This window comes from Macaca fascicularis, chromosome 20, assembly GCF_037993035.2.
Source record: "Macaca fascicularis isolate 582-1 chromosome 20, T2T-MFA8v1.1".
Lineage (NCBI taxonomy): Eukaryota > Metazoa > Chordata > Mammalia > Primates > Cercopithecidae > Macaca > Macaca fascicularis.
In genome coordinates this window covers 21,203,472-21,223,996 of record NC_088394.1, presented here as the reverse complement: position 1 = coordinate 21,223,996, position 20,525 = coordinate 21,203,472, and the positions used below count along the sequence as shown (strand labels likewise).

General features: G+C 46.3%; 1 protein-coding gene across 8 annotated transcripts in view; it reads right to left on the bottom strand.

The window, feature by feature from the left end:
• EEF2K (eukaryotic elongation factor 2 kinase) overlaps positions 1 to 20,525 on the bottom strand; it is an 85,699-nt gene that overhangs the window by 50,419 nt on the left and 14,755 nt on the right. For 6 of the 8 annotated variants that reach the window (XR_012429366.1, XR_012429367.1, XM_005591438.4 and 3 more), the window contains exon 2: positions 12,688 to 13,009. The exons of the other annotated variants lie outside the window; for them this stretch is intronic. Coding sequence is in view for 4 of the 6 variants with exons in the window: in XM_005591438.4 (XP_005591495.2) it covers positions 12,688 to 12,933 (246 nt within the window). In the remaining 2 variants the exon portion in view is untranslated. The remainder of the gene's footprint in view (positions 1 to 12,687; positions 13,010 to 20,525) is intronic. 8 annotated transcript variants of the gene reach the window in all.

Here is a 20,525-nt window from a genome sequence, read left to right as displayed (position 1 = left end):
GAGAATCGCTTGAACTCAGGTGGTGGAGGTTGCAGTGAGCTGAGGTTGCAGTGAGCTGAGATTGCACCGCTGCACTACAGCCTGGGTGACAGAGCAAGACTCTGTCTCAAAAAAAAAAAAAAAAAAAAAAGAACAGAGGTCTGTGGATTTTTTTTTTTTTTTTTTTTTTGAGATAGAGTCTCGCTTTGTCGCCCAGGCTGGAGTGCAGTGGACGGATCTCAGCTCACTGCAAGCTCCGCCTCCCGGGTTCATGCCATTCTCCTGCCTCAGCCTCCCGAGTAGCTGGGACTACAGGCGCCCGCCACCTCGCCCGGCTAGTTTTTTTGTATTTTTTAGTAGAGACGGGGTTTCACTGGGTTAGCCAGGATGGTCTCGATCTCCTGACCTTGTGATCCGCCCGCCTCAGCCTCCCAAAGTGCTGGGATTACAGGCTTGAGACACCGCGCCCGGCCGGATATTTCATAAAAAAGGAAAATATTATCCTGGCTACAGAATAGAAAGGCTGTGATATTTCAAAGTCTGAGAGTACAAAATAAAAATAAATAATAGTGAAATAATAATAATTATATACCAGGAAAGGGAGATGGAAATAATAATAATGATTATTATAGTAATAATAATTTACTTCATCGAGTATGCCAGGAGTGAGGGTGGAGTGCCGGCAATGTGTTTACAAATGTTTTGGCACGTGGGATATTATCACTGTTGTTGCCGATTTTAGGTTACTGTTATTATTGCCATTATCAGAGTAATCAAGGCCTCTGGATGTTACTTGAGGACACATCCAGTGACTCACCCAGACCTCCTTCTTGAAATATCACCTGTTATACAGTCACTTCATGAATGTTATAAAATCATTTTTTCCCAATCATCACTTCTACAGACTTTATGAAATACAGCTCAGAAGTCTAGGCAACATGGCAAAACCCTCTACCACAAATTCAAAAAATTAGCCAGGCATGGTGCCATGCGCCTGTAGTCACAGCTACTCAGAAGGCTGAGGTGGAAGGATCACCTGAACCTGGGAAGTTGAGGAAAAAAAAAAAAAAAGAAATACAACTCAGAGACAGCCCAACTCCTCTCCCCTCCTGGAGAGCAGTAATGGGTTTAACCAAACTCAAGGGCTCAAATAAAAGAAGCAGGAAGAAGTGGGGGAATATAGCGAGGCTCTGGGATGGGAAGACCCAACAGTGGTGTGTGGAGGCCACAATCTATGCCACATACACTTAGAGGTTTGGTACAATTATCAGTGGAACCCAGCATGGAATACAGCAGCAAAAAACTGGAAACCAGCCACAGTGGTCATGCCTGTGATCCCAGCAATTTCGGAGGCCAAGGCAGGAGGATCACTTGACACTTGGAGTTCCAGAGCAGACTGGGCAGCATAGCAAGACCCCATTTCTAAAAAAAAAAATACAAAAATTAGCCAGGCGTGATGGTGCATGCCTTTAGTTCCAACTACTTGGGGAGATGGGGTGGGAGGATCACTTGAGCTCAGGAGGTTGAGGCTACAGTGACCTATGATTGTGCCACTGCACTCCAGCCTGGGCAACAGCGTGAGACCCTATCTCTTAAAAAACAAACAAACTGGCCAGATGCAGTGGCTCACGCCTGTGATCCCAACACTTTGGGAGGCTGAGGCAGGTGGATCACCCGAGATCGGGAGTTTGAGACTAGCCTGACCAACATGGAGAAACCTCACCTCTACCAAAAAATGCAAAATTAGCCAGGCGTGGTTGGGCATGCCTGTAATCCCAGCTACTGGGGAGGCTGAAGCAGGAGGATCGCTTGAACCCCAGAGGCAGAGGTCGCGGTGAGCTGAGATCGTGCCATTGCACTGCAGCCTGGGCAACAAGAGCGAAACTCCATCTCAAAGACAAACAAACAAACCTAAAAACTGATTAAGTATCCCACAAGAGGCAATGCTTAAAGAAACTGTGGTGTAGCCATACAATGGGCTGACAGAGTCATCAGGATGCTATATCCATATTTACTGATTTGAAAAGACATGATGATTTATTACTTGCCAGAAAAAAACTGGTAACTGAAGACATATATAGCATGATCCCACAGTAGCAACAAAAAGTCCATATTTCTGTATATTTAAAGTGCAATACAGTAAAGTCTGAAATATACACTAAGACCTTAATAGCAAACTATCTGCACTTTCTTTTTTTTGAGACAGTCTTGCTCTGTCTCCCAGGCTGGAGTGCAGTGGCACAATCTCAGCTCACTGCAATCTCTGCCTCCCAGATTTAAGCAATTCTTGCACCTCAGCCTCCCCAGTAACTGGGACTACAGGCGTGTGCCACCATGCCTGGCTAATTTTTTGTATTTTTAGTAGAGGTGGGGTTTTACCATGTTGCTTATAATCCCAGCTACTTGGGAGGCTGAAGCAGGGGAACCACTTGAACCTGGGAGGCGGAGGTTGCAGTGAGCCGAGATCGCGCCACCGCACTCCAGCAGGGGCAACAGAGTGAAACTGTCCCAAACTAAACAGAACAAAAAAACAACAAAAAAAATTATGCTTAGTGAAAGAAGCCAGACATAAAAGGCTACATGTTGTATGATTCTATTTATGTAAAATGTCCAGAAAAGGCAAGTCCAGAGAGGCAGAAAGCGGACTGGTGGTTGCCTGGGGCTGGGTGGGATGTGGGTATTAGAGCGTGATGGCTCAGGGCTATAGAATTTAGTTTTTGGGTAAAATGTTCTAAAAGTGGTTGTAGTGATAGATGCATAATTTTATGAACATACTCAAAGGCTTTGAATAGCACATTTTAAATGGGTAAATTGTATGGCATGTGAATTATATTTCCAAAAACTGCTAATCTTTATTTATTGATTTATTTTTTTGAGACGGAGTCTCGCTCTGTAGCCCAGGCTGGAGTGCAGTGGACGGATCTCAGCTCACTGCAAGCTCTGCCTCCCGGGTTCACGCCATTCTCCGGCCTCAGCCTCCCGAGTAGCTGGGACTACAGGCGCCCGCCACCTCGCCCGGCTATTTTTTGTATTTCTTAGTAGAGACGGGGTTTCACCGTGTTAGCCAGGATGGTCTCGATCTCCTGACCTCGTGATCCGCCCGTCTCGGCCTCCCAAAGTGCTGGGATTACAGGCTTGAGCCACCACGCCCGGCCTAATCTTTTTTTTTTTTTTTTTGGAGACGGAGTCTTGCTCTGTTGCCTAGTCTGGAGTACAATGGCACGATCTCGGCTCACTGCAACCTCCGCTTCCTGGGTTCAAGTGATTCTCTGCCTCAGCCTCCCAAGTAATTGGGACTATAGTTGCACACCACCAAGCCCAGATAATTTTTGTATTTTTAGTAGAGATGGAGTTTCACCATATTGGTCAGGCTGGTCTTGAACTCCTGACCTCTGGTGATCCGCCAGCCTCGGCCTCCCAAGGCAATCATTATTCTTTGATTATGCTGTCAGAGCCGCCCTCAGTGGGTTACAAGTATGAGTGTAATCATCAAAGTTGGCCAAATAAGGGCATGGGAAGCCGGTGTATCCACCCATCATGGGGGGCGCACACGATGGTGTAACCTCTTTGAGGAGAAACTGACAACACCTATCCCGGTTTAAACACACAAATGTTTTGCCCAGCCAGTTCACCTCTGGAGGGTCCTCTGGTGGGCACACCCATGCATGGGTACAAAGACCCATGCACAAGGAAGTGCTGTTTGTCGCAGGACAAGACTGGAAATAACCTACATATCCTACAAGGAGGGGCTGGCTACATTTATTATGGCGCTTCCAACAGTGAAATGATATTCAGCCATTAAATAACCAACAACAGGCTGGGCATGGTGGCACATGCCTGTGGTCCCAGCTACTCAGGAGGCTGAGGTGGGAGGATCACTTGAGCACAGGATTTCAACGCAGTGAGCTATGATCACACCACTGCACTTCTGCCCAGGCAACCCTATCTCAAAAGAAATTCTTTAAAAAAGGTCATCTATGTGTATTGATGTGGAATGATCTCTAAGATATTCTCAGATCAGGCAAATTTTTTTGCGTGGGCAGGGGGGAGGGTCTCGCTCTGTTGCCCAGGCTGGAGGGCAGTGGTGCAATCTCTCACTGCAGCCTCCACCTCCCGGGTTCAAGTGACTCTCCTGCCTCAACCTCTGGAGTAGCTGGGATTACAGGCACCTGCCACTACACTTGGCTAATTTTTTTTTTTTTTTTTTTGTATTTTTAGTAGAAATGGGGTTTCACCATCTTGGCCAGGGTGGTCTCGAACTGCTGACTTCAAGTGATCTACCTACCTCGGCCTCCCAAAGTGCTGGGATTACAGACATGAGCCAGTGCGCCTGGCTGAAAATAATATTTAAAAATAAAATTTCCCACCTTAATAAGAAATTAAAAACATGTATTTGCTCCCTATGCTTATTCTAGAAAATGTAGAAATGACAGAGAAGGAGAAAAGGAACACAGTCCTTCCTAATCTGATCCAAAGACCATCCCTGCTGCCCTGGTGATGTGCTTCCCCTCAGGCCTTGGCTGTGTGTGTACGTGCAAGTTTCACAGAGCTATAATCGTGCTGTATTCTTTTTAGATTTAACTCTGGAGCAGAGGCACTTTCCCACGTTATCATAAACTCCATAAACATCTTTGGATGACTGCCTGATATTCTATGGAGAGGGCGGCCCCCCTGAATGGTTCTGCCACGTCTCCAGGGGAGCTTGGGCAGAAGGCTGGGCTTGACAGTGATAGAATCTGACTTTTCACAATCCACACCCAGTACCTGCCGGGTGTGTTTCTTGGAGGGAGGCCAGCGGGCCATTTTGATTAAACAATCCAGGTTGCCAGGTCACAGTAAGTTAAAAAAAAAAAAAAACCACTTAGGTTTATGGCATGCTGAGGGAACAAGGGTTGGAAAACTGAGCTGTTCTCTCCCTCTGAAGCCACCCCTGGCAACACTAACCCAACAGAACCTGCTTTCGATAACCTAGAAAGTAGGCAATGAAGTGTCAACTCCTGTCCACACGTAGTCAAACGTTTTACCAAGTCCTATTATGCAAGACCAAGGGAATGGAGGTCGCATCACACACAGCCCTAGTCTTGCAGTCAGGTGCTGACTCAAACAAAGAATGACACTGGAGAATGACTCACACACATAAAGGTCTGCTAAGAGCCCTCCGGAAGGCAGAGGAGAAAGCCTGGAAAGGTTGTTTTCAATCTGGGCTCTGGGCCGGGCTCAATTGCTCATGCCTGTAATCCCAATACTTTGGGAAGCTGAGGCAGGAGGATCGCTTGAGGCCAGGAGTTCAAGACCAGCCTGGGCAATGTAATGAGACTCCATCATTCCAAAAAAAAATTTAAAAGTTGGCCAGGTGTGGTGGTGCACGCCTGTGGTCTCAGCTCCTCAGGGGGCTGAGGTGGGAGGATCATTCAAGCGCAGGAGTTAGAGGCTGCAGTGAGCTATGATCGTGCCACTGTACTCCAGCCTGGGCAATACAGCAAGACCTTGTCTCTAAAATTAAAAAAATAAAAATAAAAACTGGGTTCTGAAGGAGACAGAACTATAATTTTGATAGACCAGGACATCAGTTGAAAGAGGTTTTATTAGGCAGAAGTGTGAAAAAGGGAAGCCCATTCCAGGAGCTTCCAGATGTGTGTGAGTGGAGGAGATGAACAGAGCCTAGAAAGGTCCTGGAGCGGAGGGACCTAGAAGACACTCCCATCGTAGGTGATGAGGATTTTTTTTTTTTTTTTTTTTTTTTTGAGACGGAGTCTCACTGTGTCTCCCAGGCTGGAGTGCAGTGGCGTGATCTCGGCTCACTGCAAGCTCCGCCTCCCGGGTTCACGCCATTCTCCCGCCTCAGCCTCCCAAGTAGCTGAGACTACAGGCGCCCGCCACCACGCCCGGCTAGTTTTTTGTATTTTTAGTAGAGACGGGGTTTCACCATGTTAGCCAGGATAGTCTCGATCTCCTGACCTCGTGATCCACCCGCCTCGGCCTCCCAAAGTGCTGGGACCACAGGCTTGAGCCACCGCGCCGGAGAGTTTTGCTCTTGTTGCCCAGGCTAGAGTGCAGTGGCGCGATCTTGGCTCACTGCAACCTCAGCCTCCCAGGTTCAAGTGACTCTCCTGGCTCAGCCTCCTGAGTAGCTGGGATTACAGGCACCAGCCACCACACCTGGCTAATTTTTGTATTTTTAGCAGAGATGGGTTTCACCATGTTGGTCAGGCTGGTCTCAAACTCCTGACCTCGTGATCCCCCTGCCCCAGCCTCCCAAAGTGCTGGGGTCACCGTGCCCGGTCAGAAGTGATGAGTTTTGAGGAGGGGGTATTTACCAATGTATTTGAGGGAGAGGAAGTTACCTGGTTATTTTACTTTATTTTTCTTATCTTAACAACATCTTTTTCTGCACATAAGTAATACATAAATGTAGCTTTAAAAGTTTAAAATGTTTAAAAAAAACATATAAATCCCCCTCTTAACGGTACCTCTCCCCTAGAGAGAACTGCCATTAACTGTTGGGTGCAAACTTCCCCTTCAAACGGTTTTTAGTATGCAGATACCGATGTATGTGTACACACATTTTTAATAAAAACAGGATCAGGTCGGGTGTGGTGGCTGACGCCTGAATCCCAGCACTTTGGGAGGTCAAGGTGGGTGGATCACGAGGTCAGGAGTTCAAGACCAGCCTGGCCAACATGGTGAAACCCCCGTCTCTACTATATATACAAATAAATAAATACATACACAGATACATAAATAAATAAAAAATTAGCCAGGCATGGTGGCGGGCAGCTGTAATCCCAGCTATTTGGGATGCTGAGGCAGGAGAATTGCTTCAACCTGGGAGGTGGAGGTTGCAGAGAGCCGAGATTGCACCACTGCACTCCAGCCTGGGTGACGGAGCAAGAATCTGTCTCAGAAAAAAAAAAAAAAAAAAAAAAAAAGAAAAAAAAAGGATCATACTATATTTCTTTTTTTTTTTTTTTTTTTTTTTTTTTTTTTTGAGACAGAGTCTCGCGCTGTCACCCAGGCTGGAGTGCAGTGGCCGGATCTCAGCTCACTGCTAGCTCCGCCTCCCGGGTTCACGCCATTCTCCTGCCTCCGCCTCCCGAGTAGCTGGGACTATAGGCGTCCGCCACCTCGGCCGGCTAGTTTTTTGTATTTTTTAGTAGAGACGGGGTCATACTATATTTCAACTTGCTTTTTTACTTAACTACATATATAAAAATGCTAACATTTTTTGACATTAGGGACCAGGCCTGTGCCAAAGGCTTTTTATGGATTTGCACACACATATACTACATGTAATAGTAGGCACAGTTTTAGAGTCAAATCATGTCCAGGCGCAGTGGCTCACTCCTGTAATCCCCCTTGGGAAGCTGAAGTGGGATGATCGTTTGAGCCCAGGAGTTCAAGACCAGCCTGAACAACGTAGTATGAGACCCTGTCTCTACAAAAAAAGTAAAACAATAACAACAACAAAAAAGGTCAAATCACATAGAATCATCTTTGGACCAGCCTGGGTAACATAGTGAGACCTCATCTCTACAAAAAAAATTTTAAAATCAGCTGGGCATGGTGGTATGCACCGTGGTCCTAGCTACTCGGGAGGCTGAGGTGTGAGGATTGCTTGAGCTCAGGAGTTCAAGGCAGCAATGAGCTATGATCAAGTCACTGCACTCCAGCCTGGGTGACAGAGGAAGACCGTGTTTCTAAGAAAAAAAAAAAAAGAAGAAGAAGAAGAAAAGGCTGGGTATGTAGGCTCATGCCTGTAATCCCAGTACTTTGGGAGGCTGAGGAGCACGGATCATTTGAGGCCAGGAGTTCAAGACCAGCCTGGGCAAGATGGCGAGACCTTATCTCTACTAAAAATACAAAAATTAGCAGGGCATAGTGGCGTGCACCTGTGGTTCCAGCTACTCAGGAGGCTGAGGCACAAGAATCACTTGAACCTGGGAAGTGGAGGTTGTAGTGAGCCAAGAGCGCGCCACTGCCCTCCAGCCTGGGCAACAGAGTGAGACCCTGTCTCAAAAAAAAAAAAAAAGAAAGGAAGAAAGAAAAAAAGAAACATCAACTTTGTTCTAATGTAAACACAACATTCTGTGAGAACCACCGCCTGTAATTTAAGTCAGTCCCTCTTGTGGACACTTGAGCTGCCCTCCTGGGGGTGGGTGTTCATTTCAAAGCTGCCTTAGGACAGGAAACAGGATCAGTGGAAACCTGCCCCTTCAGGGGTCCCGACCCCAGAGGAGACCCACGGGGCTATTTCTGGAGCTGCCTGCCCCAGAGTAACTCCAGCTAGAACTCTAGGCCTAAAGGGAAAACATTACCCAACTATCTCCAAGAACTAAAATTATTAATTTTCTAAAAACATTAATTTAGAAGTTATGGAAGAATCTTTTTTTTTTTTCTTGAGATGGAGTCTCACTCTGTCGCCAGGCCAGGGTGCTATGGCGCGATCTCAGCTCACTGCAACCTCCAACTCCCTGGTTCAAGGGATTCTCCTGCCTCCACCTCCCGAGTAGCTGGGATCACAGGCATGAGCCACCACGCCTGGCTGATTTTTGTATTTTTAATAGAGATGGGGTTTCACTGTGTTGGCCAGGATGGTCTCGATCTCCTGACCTCGTGATCCACCCGCCTCGGCCTCCCAAAGTGCTGGGAATATAGGCGTGAGCCACCATGCCTGGCCAGAATATTTTTAATTTCAAATCCCAAAGTGGTAATAGGAATTTTGTTTACAGTACTGATACTTAACTGTTTGTGAGGATTTGATTAAGTAAGGATAATGGTATTGCACTTTTGAGGTTTTACCCCCACCAGTTATTATACAAAGTCCAATAATGTTTGCCTTTCCCCCTCTTCTTTTTTTGAGACGGTGTCTCGCCCTGTCACCCAGGCTGGAGTGCAGTGGCACGATCCTGGTTCACTGCAACCTCCGCCACCTGGGTTCAAGTGATTCTCATGCCTCAGCCTCCTGAGTAGCTGGGACCATAGGCGGCACCACCACACCCGGCTAATTTTTGTGGTTTTGTAGAGACAGGGTTTCGCCATGTTGGCCAGGCTGGTCTCAAACTCCTGACCTCAGGTGATCTGCCTGCCTTGGCCTCCCAAAGTGCTGGGATTACAGGCATGAGCCACCACACCCAGCCTCTCCCCCTCTTCTTTATACCAGCTTTGCTATGGTATGAACAGAAATCCCTATCAAAATAAGTATGCTTTTCCTCAGTCCAGAGAAGGATGTCCAACCCTAAAAAGTGTTTTTTTGTTTGTTTTTGTTTTTTTAAGATAACCAACATGAAGCATCACGTTGCACATATGTCTCTATACCCACATACACACATATGCAGGGGTGCTTTCAAAATATTCAACACACAATTGGACAAATGTAGAAGACACTTGAGATGGAAATCTTCCACGGTATGAGGGTCTTTTTTCTTCTTTTTTTTTTTGTTGTTGTTTTATTTTGTTTTTGAGACGGAGTCTCCTCGGTTGCCCAGGCTGGAGTGCAGTGGCGCAATCTCGGCTCACCACAACCTCTGCCTCCTGGGTTCAAGGGATTCTCCTGCCTCAGCCTCCCGAGTAGCTGGGACTACAGGCATGCACCACCATTGTGGAAGAAAAATAATAATAAAGTTAAAACTAATAAAAACATAAGTAATAGTTAACATTAAGTATAGGTTATTTAGAAGTGATACACAGGCTAAGAAATTTAAGCAACCTCTCCCAGCATTGCTAACAAGTTGCATCTGTGAGGTTATCTCACCCTTCCAAGCTTATTGCCTGCCTCCAGACCCCCACATGTTTCTGTAATTCCTGTTTTCCCTTACCCCAGCTCGAGCTGTCCAGCTTCAAGGTTGACTGGTCAAGATAACTAAATTTTAAGTTTTCTCGGAATTGTCACGGGTTAAATAATTTACTGTCTGTCTGAAACCTGTATCCTGCCTCGTTTTCCCGCCTCAAACGACATATAAGCCAGCCTGCTTTCTATGTTGGGGTCAGCAGCCGTTTTAGGCGTGAGCCTGCTGCCAGCCCGGCTACCCGAATTAAATAAAGTTCTCTTTGGTTTCCAAAGGTCTCTTTGTCTTTCCCTTGGCTGGAGTTTTACTGCAACACCATGCCCGGCTAATTTTTGTATTTTTAGTAGAGATAGGGTTTCACTATGTTGGCCAGGCTGGTCTCGAAATCCTGACCTCGTGATCTGCCCACCTCAGCCTCCCAAAGTGCTGGGATTACAGGCGTGAGCCACCGCGCCTGGCCCACAGCATGAGATTTTAATCAGTAAACAAATTTGGAAAAAGGTAGCTAATTTGTAGAAAGATTTTAAAAAACCATTAATTCTCATAATCAATGACAAATTATTACGGCCACACTCCTGGAATGTGGCAACAGAGAGAGAAATAACATTTATTAAGCACCTATAATGTGTGACACACAATACTAGGTATTGTTTCAAAAGTAATGATTAATAAGAATTTAGTCTTGCTTGAACCTGGGAGGTGGAGGTTGCAGTGAGCCGAGATCGTGCCACTGCGCTCCAGCCTGGGTGACAGAGCGAGACTCTGTCTCAAAAAAAAAAAAAATTTTTAGTCTGTCTTTCATAGTTGTAACTACATAGGATGGCTGTAAGCGTTTTTTCTTTCTTTTTTTTTTCTTTAATAAGGATGGGGTCTTCCTATGTTGACCAGGCTGGTCTGAAACTCTTGGCCTCCCAAAGTGCTGGGATTAAAGGCTTGAGCCACTGTGCCCAGCCAAGATAGCTGTAAGTGTTAAATGAGATCTTTTTTTTTCCAGTGTCCCTAAAACAAGTTTCTATCAAAGTAACTAACAGTTATTATGTTTGTTTCTCCACTTGAATGTCTCTGCTGATAAATGGGGAGATTGTTAAGTCTGTAAACAATTGCTATTTGCCCCTCTGTACTCAATGCATAGCCTGGTGACAGATAGATAATATGCAATAAAGAAATGCAAATTTCATGTGATCAAGTCCCCATGCTGGCACCTAGCAAATGATTTTCAATAAAATTATGTTTTTAAATTTATTTTAAGCTGCGTACAGTGGTTCACACCTGTAATCCCAGCACTTTGGGAACCTGAGGTAGGCGGATCACTTGAGGCCAGGAGTTTCAGACCAGCCTGGCCAACACAGTGAAACTCTGTCTCTACTGAAAATACAAAACATTTGCTGGATGTGGTGGCTCATGCCTGTTATATCAGCTACTCAGGAGGCTGAGGCACGAGAATCACTTGAACCCAGGAGGCGGACGTTTCAGTGAGCCAAGATCCTACCACTGTATTCTAGCCTGGGCAACAGAGCAAGACTCTGCCTCAAAAAAATAAAATGAATAATAAATGTATTTGTTTTATTTTAATTTTTTGAGAAAGAGTTTCACTCTTGTTGTCCAGGCTGGAGTGCAGTGGTGCAATCTTGGTTCAATGCAACTTCTGCCTCCCGGGTTCATGTGATTGCCTCAGCCTCCCAAGTAGCAGGGATTACAGGTGTGCACTACCATATCCAGCTAATTTTTTGTATTTTTAGTAGAGACGGGGTTTCACCATGTTGGCCAGGCTGGTCTAGAACTCCTGACCTCAGGTGATCCACTTGCCTTGGCCTCCCAAAGTGCTGGGATTACAGGCGTGAGCCACCGCACCCAGCCTATTTTACTTTTTGAGAGACAGGGTCTCACTATGTTGCCCAGGCTGGTCTCCAAGGCTCAAGTGATCCTCCCTTTTGTCCTCTCAAAGTGCTGGCATTACAGGTGTGAGACACCATGCCTAACCTAAAATTATGTTGTTAAATAAATTCTTCCAAAAATTAACAACAAGTGGCCGGGCGTGGTAGTTCAAGACCAGCCTGGGAAACCCCATTTCTACAAAAAAATTTTTTTTAATGAGCCAGGTATAGTGGTGCAAGCCTATAATCCTACCTACTCAGGAGACTGAGGTGGGAGGCTTGCTTGAGCCTAGGAATTCAAGGCTGCAGTAAGCCATGATTGTGCCATTGCACGCCAGCCTGGGAAACAAAGCAAGACCATGTTTATTTAAAAAAAAAAAAAAAAAAGAAGATACAGAAAGAGAGAGAGAGAGAATGATAAAGAAAGAAAGAAAGAAAGAAGGAAAGAGAAAGAAAGAGAGAGAAAGAAAGGAAGGAAGGAAGGAAGGAAGGAAGGAAGGAAGGAAGGAAGGAAGGAAGGAAGGAAGGAAGGAAGGAAAAGAAAGAAAGAGAAATAAGGTCCTTAGTTTGGGAATTTTCTATTGCCATAAATAAATAAAAGTTTTTAAAAAGAAATAAGATCTTTATAGTTTGCAATGTTCCCCAGTAGTTGCTATTTTATTCTGTTCTGTTCCATTTCTTTAAAAAACAAAAACAAACCCAGCACCTCTGCACTCCAGCCTGGGTGACAGAGCAAAACTCTGTCTCTAAAGAAAACTAAAATAAATAAATAAACAAAACAAAACATTGGACAAAACTCAGCAAAAGGTTTTCACAACTCCATAGTGTGCCCTGGGCTACTATTTGAAAAACACCCAGCTCCAAGGTAATGAAATTTATTTTAAAGCAACAATACCCTCCCTGCTTAACAAGTATATCCTCAGATCAGAGTTTAGAGCACTGGCCAGGGTTTGGAAATACGAAGAAGACCCCAACCAGCGACCCCAACCCTCCATCCCTTACACAGCAGCTAACCTGGGTGGGGAAGGTGGCGTAGGTGGCTCACTCACCTTGAAGTGGAAAGAGTTTGCCGGGGACCCACTGGATCCATACCGCTCACTTTTTGTTAGGTTGCTGTAGTACTTATTAACCTTGGAATTGACATTCTGGTTCGACCTTGGGTCATCAGTGATGGGGCAGATGAAGTAACCTTCCTCATCGTCGCTGTCCCCATCAGAATCACCATCATGGCCAGTTCGGGGGGACTGACCGCCATCAACGCCTTCCAGGCGGAAGATGAGATCTTCGTCTGCCATGTTCCTGGGGTACTCGTTTTACCCAAGCAGTATCCGGCACAGCCAGAGTTACTGGGCAAATGCAGAGGCGAAGGTCCTACAAGGAAAGCAACGGCCAGAGTGGGTGCTGGGGCCCAGGGGTGCGAATTCGCCCAACCCTCACCCCAAATGCTGCAGGCTATCGCAGGCGCTGGCACCCTTAGGGTAAAACCTAGAGCTATTTTTGGGGGGCGGCAGTTGGCAGCACTCAGGAACATTTTAAATGTCTAAACCCGCTGACCCAGTCATTCCACTTTTAAGAATTCAGTGTTTGCAAATGTTGGAACCAGGTTGGGAAAGCAACTGCTTCTTAAGCAGAGTGTTCTTTTTAGCACATCACTTAGATCGAGGCACTCCTCTGCTTAACGCCCACCCCCAGCAGCTTCCTTTCACATTCATAATAAAATCCAAATGCCTTGGTAAGGCTACAAGAGCTGTGTTCATCTAGCGTGCTGCCCGCTTCTCCTCCGGCCCTGGCTGCTCTCCAGGCACACCGGGTTTCTTTCTGTTCTGTGAGCACATTAAGTTCATTCCGACCTCCGGGCCTTTGTACTTGCTGTTCCTTGTGCCTGGAACAACCTTCCTAACAGTGGGCTCTTTCTCATCGAGCTCACAGCTCACAGGATGCCTCTTCAGTGAAATATTCCGTGAATCCCCAAATCAAAAAACCCTTAACCCAACATGCATATCCAATCACTCCCTTGCATATCACCCTGTTCCATTTCTTTTTTTTTTTTAGACAGAGTCTCGCTCTGTCGCCCAGCCTGGAGTGCAGTGGCCGGATCTCAGCTCACTGCAAGCTCCGCCTCCCGGGTTCACGCCATTCTCCTGCCTCAGCCTCCCAAGTAGCTGGGACTACAGGCGCCCGCCACCTCGCCCGGCTAGTTTTTTGTATTTTTTAGTAGAGATGGGGTTTCACCGTGTTAGCCAGGATGGTCTCGATCTCCTGACCTCGTGATCCGCCCGTCTTGGCCTCCCAAAGTGCTGGGATTACAGGCTTGAGCCACTGCGCCCGGCCTTCCCTGTTCCATTTCTTCTTCTTCTTTTTTTTTTTTTTTCTGAGACAGAGTTTCACTCTTGTCACCCAGGCTGGAATGCAATGGTGCGATCTTGGCTCACTGCAACCTCCACCTCCCAGGTTCAAGCGATTCTGCTGTCTCAGCTTCCCGTGTAGCTGGGATTCCAGGTGCCCGCCACCACAACTAGCTAATTTTTGCATTTTTAGTAGAGAGGGCTTTCACCATGTTGGCTAAGCTGGTCTCGAACTTCTGACCCCAGGTGATCCACCTGCCTGGGCCTCCCAAAGCGCTGGGATTACAGGTGTGAGCCACCACGTCCAGACTTTTTTCTTGTTTTAAGTCAGCTCTGTCGTCCAGGCAGGAGTGCAGTGGTGCAATCCTGGCTCACCTAGGTGACTGCTTGACCTCACAGGCCCAAGTGATCCTCCTGCTCAACCTCCCAAGTAGCTGGGATCACAGGTGTATACCACCAAGCCTGGCCAATTTTGTTTGTTTTTTTGTAGAGACAGGGTCTCCCTATGTTGCCCAGACTCATCTCAATCTCCTGGGCTCAAGTGATCCTCCTGCCTTGGCCTCCCAAAATGCTGGGATTACAGTCGTGTTTCATTTCTTCACTGTGCTTTTCTCAAAGTGAAATCACTCCGTTTACTTTGTTATTGCCTGTATGCCCAATACCTCCCAAAGTGTGTGGCACAGAGAAGGCACTCAACGCACTTTCCCGGAATGAAGGAGTACCCCTAAAAGCGTTTTTTTTTTTTTAATGTTTGTTTTTTTGTTTGTTTTTCTTTGAGATGGAGTCTCACTCTGTCACCCAGGCTGGAGTGCAGTGGCATGATCTCGGCTCACTGCAACTTCCACCTCCTGGGTTCAAGCAATTCTCCTGCCTCAGTCTTCCGAGCAGCTGGGATTACAGACATCCAACACCACGCCCAGCTAATTTTTGTATTTTTAGTAGAGACAGGGTTTCACCATGTTGGCCAGGCTAGTCTCGAACTCCTGACCTCAGGTGATCCACCTGCCTCGGCCTCCCAAAGTGCTGGAATTACAGGCATGAGCCACCATGCCTGGCCTAAAAGCATTTTCTGTAGCACAATCAGTAACAGCAACAAAACAAAACAAAACAAAACCCAACAGCCCCAAATGTCCAATAGAAGCTCATTACACAGATTACAGTATTTCTCTCTACACCATGAAATACTCCATGATTGTTAGAAAGGGGAAGGTCCCATACCCACAGACACGCAAAAATAATCAAGAAAGAGTTCAGGAAGATTGTAGGATAGAACTGTCACATTTACAGCCACCTGATTTTCAACAAGGGTGCCAAGATAATTCACCCTTAGTTTTACAGCCACTTGATTTTCAACAAGCATGCCAAGATGATTCAACAGGGAAGGAAGAATCCTTTTTTTTTTTTTTTTTTTTGAGACAGAGTCTCACTCTGTTGCCCAGGCTGGAGTGCAGTGGTGCAATCTTGACTCACTGCAAGCTCTGCCTCCCAGGTTGACGCCATTCTCCTGCATCAACCTCCCGAGTACCTGGGACTACAGGTGCCCACCACCACGCCCGGCTAATTTTTGTATTATTAGTAGGGACGGGATTTCACCTTTTTAGCCAGGATGGTCTCGAACTCCTGACCTTGTGATCCGCCCACCTTGGCCTACCAAAGTGCTGGGATTACAGGTGTGAGCCACCACGCCCGGCTGGAAGAATCTTTTCAACAAATGGTGTTGGGATAAATGAATATCCACGTGCAAAAAAATGAAGTTTATCCCCTTCCGTATGCCATACCCAAAAATTAACTCAAAATGGATCAAAAGCCTAAATTAGGAGCTAAAATTCGATTAGAAGAAAATATAAAATAAATTCTTCATGACCTTGAGTTAGGCAAAGCCTTCTTGGATAAGATGCCAAAAGCAACAGCAACAAAATAATAGATAAATTGGACATCACCTGGGCTGGAGGTGGGAGCTCACGCTTGTAATCCCAGTACTTTGGAAGGCTGAAGCAAGTGGATCACATGAGGTCAGGGGTTTGAGACCAGCCTGGCCAAAGTGGCGAAACCCTGACTCTACCAAAAATACAAAAAATTAGCCAGGTGTGGTGGCACCCGCCTGTAATCCTAGCTACCTGGGAGGCCGAGGCATGAGAATTGCATGAACCTGGGAGGTAGAGGTTGCAGTGAGCTGAGATTGCACCACTGCACTCCAGCCTGGGTGGTAAAGTGAGACTCTATCTCATAAATAAATAAATAAATTGAACATCACCAAAATCAAAAACTTTTTTGCTTCAAAGGATACCATCAAGAGAGTAAAGAGAGACCGGGCATGGTGGCTCATGCCTGTAATTCCAGTACTTTGGGAGGCTGAGCTGGGTAGATCACCTAAGGTCAGGAGTTCGAGACCATCCTGGCCAACATGGTGAAACCCCGTTTCTACTAAAAATACAAAAATTAGCCAGGCATGGTGGCATGTGCCTGTAGTCCCAGCTACTCAGGAGACTGAGGCAGGAGAATTGCTTGAACCCGGGAGGCGGAGGTTGCAGTGAGCTGAGATCACACCACAGCACTCCAGCCTGGGCGACAGAGGGAGACTCCTTCTTAAAAAAAAAAAAAAAAAAGAGAGAGAGAGAGAGAGAAAGAGACAACCCACAAATTTTGCAAATTATATATCTGATAAAGGACTATATTAAGAACTCTTACAATTCAACAATAAAAAGACAAATCAAATAAAAATGGGCAAAGAGTTTGAAAAGACATTTCTCTCAAAAACATATATGCGTGGCCAATAAGCACATGGAAAGATACTCAACATCAATGGCCATTAGGGAAATACAAATGAATGTCACACCCACTAAGACAGATACAAGTTAAAAAATGGAAAATAACAAGGGCTGGCAAGGATGTGGAAAAACTGAAACCCTTCTGCACTCCTGGTGGAATGTAAAATGGTGCCAACTGCCTTAGAAAACACTCTGGCACCAGCCTGGCCAACATGGTGAAACCCTGTCTCCACTAAAAATATAAAAAGTAGCCGGGCGTGGTGGTGCATGCATGCCTATGATCCCAACTACTTGGGAGGCTGAGGTGAGAGAATTGCCTGAGCCTGGGAGGCAGAGGTTGCAGTGAGCTGAGATTGTGCCATTGCACTCCAGCCTGGGCGAGAGTGAGACCTTGTCTAAAACAAAATTAAAAAAAACAAAAACAGAAAAAAAACAACATCTCAAAAAGTTAAATACTGAGTTACCGCATGACAGCAATTCCACTCCTAGGTGCTGAGATACACCCCAATATGGAAGAAATTTACAAATCACTAGGGGAGGTGAAGGGCAGTCACAAAAGACTATACACATTGGCTAATTCTCTGTATATGAAACTTCTAGAGAAGGCAAATCTACAGCAACAGAAAGCAGACTAATGGTTGCCTGAGGATGGAGGAAGTGTGTGGTTGTGGGAATGGTTGGGGGTAAATGGGGAATGATTGCTAATGGGTATGGGGTTTCTTTTGAGTTGATGAAAAGGTTCTATAATTGATTGTGGCTATATGACTGAACATACTAAAAACCATTGAATTGTACTATCTATCTGTCTCTCTATCTATCTATCTATGTGAGACGGAGTCTCACCCTGTCACCCAGGCTGGAGGGCAGTGACGTGATCTCGGCTCACTGTAACCTCTGCCTCCCAGGTTCAAATAATTCTCCTGCCTCAGCCTCCCAAATAGCTGGGACTACAGACACGCACCACTGCAACCAGCTAATTTTTGTATTTTTTGTATTTTTTTATTTTTTAGGGACGGGGTTTCACAGCATTGGCCAGGCTGTTCTCAAACACCTGACCTCGTGATCTGCCCACCTCAGCCTCCCAAAGGGCTGGGATTACAGGCACGAGCCACTGTGCCCAGCCAGAATTGTACATTTTAAATGAGCAGATTGTAAGGTATGTGAATTATAGCTCAAGAAAGCCAAAGTTAAAGAAAAGAAAGTTGGATGTGGTGGTTCATGTCTGTAATCCCAGCACTTTGGGAGGGCAAAGTGGGAGGATCGCTTGAGCCCAGGAGTTTGAGACTAGATTGGGCAACATAATGAGACCCTGTCTTTACAAAAAAATACAAAAAATTAGCTGGGTGTGGTGGTGTGCGCCTATAGTCCCGGCTACTCGGGAGGTTGAGGTGGGAGGATCACTTGAGTCTAGGAGGTTCAAGTGAGCCCAGAGGTTGCAGTGAGCTGAAATTGCACCACAACACTCCAGCCTGGGCAACACAGCAAGACCCTGTCTCCAAGAAAAGAAAAAGGACATGTGTACATGCAAGAAAACTTCCCTGAAAAATCCACAGGAACTGTACAGCACTTGAAATAAGCATTTGTAGAGCTGGGGGAAACTTTTTAATTTTTTTGAGATGGAGTCTTGCTCTGTTGTCCAGGCTGGAGTGAGGTGGCATGATCTTCACTCACTGCAACCTCTGCCTCCCAGGTTCAAGGGATTCTCCTGCCTCAGCCTCCCGAGTGGCTGGGACTACAGAAGCCCACCACCATGCCCGGCTAATTTTTATATTTTTAGTAGAGGCGGGGTTTCACCGTGTTGGCCAGGGTGATCTTGAACTCCTGACCTCAAGTGATCTGCCCGCCTTGGCCTCCCAAAGTGCTAGGACTACAGACATAAGCCACTGAGCCTGGCCAGCTTTTTAAAACTTTGTACATTTCTATACTGCTTTAACTTTTTTACAAAGCTGGATTGCTTCAGACACAAAATAGTAAATTAGTTTAAATTTTTTTTTTTACATCAAACCAATAATTCCAATTTTTTTGACAGTGCTGTCCGTCAGGTGCGCAGTGTTCTAGAGCCAAGGCTTTGGTCCTTTGGCTACTGAAGCAGGAAATATATTTATATCTTAACCCAGTACATGCTTGTAAAATTTCAAGAAATTGTGCTTAGCCTTACTTTGTATAATGCACTCTTGCCTTTTTTTATTTAAATTTTATTTTTAGAGACAGATCGCCCCAGCTAGAGTGCAGTGGTGTGATCACAGCTCACTGTAGCCTCCAACAGCTGGGTTCAGGCGATCCTCCCGCCTCAGCCTCCAGAGCAGTCCATGCCACCATGCCCGGCTAAAGATTTTTATTTTTGTACATACAGAGTCTCACTATGTTGGCCAGGCTGGTCTTGAACTTCCAGCCTCAAATGATCCTCCCACCTTGCCCTCCCAAAGCACTGGGATTACCGGCGTGAGCCACTGCGCTTGGCCCACTCTTGCTATTTTCTATTCTACTTAAGTATTTTCTTTCTGTTTAATCTTTTTCCTTAACACACCACCCACACATTGATTTCTATATTCACAGTTTGAAAATCGACGTGAACTGCTGAGTTTATTTCTTATCCTCTGGGCAAGACACGTCATAGGCCTGGATCCAATGCCAGAGCCACCTGATCCTGCTTGTCACCAAAATCTTCCCTGAGCCCTGGGCTGGCTTCTCCACACTGTCAGCTGCTCCCAGCCCCAGCGCCTACTCTGCCTTGGTCAGCCCTTGGCCAGAATCCCTGCTGACCAACATGGTGTGGTGCCAGGAGCTGCCAGCAGGCCCAGCCTACTCAGCAGCCACTGGGGGCCAAGATGGTGCCAGGAGAAGGTCCAGAACCACAGCGCCAACCTGCAGACCTCCAGACAGTGTAGTTTGGTGGTTAAAAGCTCAGATCCAGGGCCAGGCGCAATGGCTCATACCTGTAATTCCAGCACTTTGGAAGGCCAAGGTGGGCGGATCGCTTGAGCTCAGGAGTTCGAGACCAGCCTGGGCAACATGGCAAAACTCTGTCTCTACGAAAAAATACAAAAATTAGCCGGGTGTGGTGGTGTGTGCCTATAGTCCCAGCTACTCAGGAGGCTGAGGTGGGAGGATCACTTGAACTTGGGGGGGCAGAGGCTGCAGTAACTGAGATTGTGCCACTGCCTGGGCGATAGAGCAAGACCTCATCTCAAATAAGCAAAAAACAATAAAAAAAGCATGCTCAGATTCAGGATCTGGGCTACTAGCGAGTAAATCCTGGCTCCTTACCCAATTAATTCACCTAGCCGACTTCCTCATCTTACAGTGTGGGGAGCCCGGCCCTCGGCCACGTCCCACCACAGACCTGACGTTCTCCTCGGCCCTGGGAAACGAAGACAAGCAGCTGTGACCCTGCCTGGCACAGAGCCTTGTACACAGCAGGCACTTGATATGCACTCCAGAGCTAAGTGAGTGTCATCTGTTTTATGGCTTTTGAGTTGTCATAAATTTGCTCTTAAGGCAGCTGTGGCCAACTATCCCCCAATAGCTGTTCACTCTTTCTTTGTTAATAACAGAACCACCGGGTTTTGGCTAAGCATGTCACATGGCCCCTCAGGATACATTTCCCAGACTCCTTTGCAGATAGATGTAACCGTGTGAACAAGTTTTCGCCAATGGGATATAAGAAGGACTGTGTGCAACTATAGGGAAGGGTTCTCAAAGGGAATGTGCCCCTTGGCTCGCCTTCCAACCTGCTGGCTGAAATGCGTATGTGACTGCCGGAGCTCAAGCAGC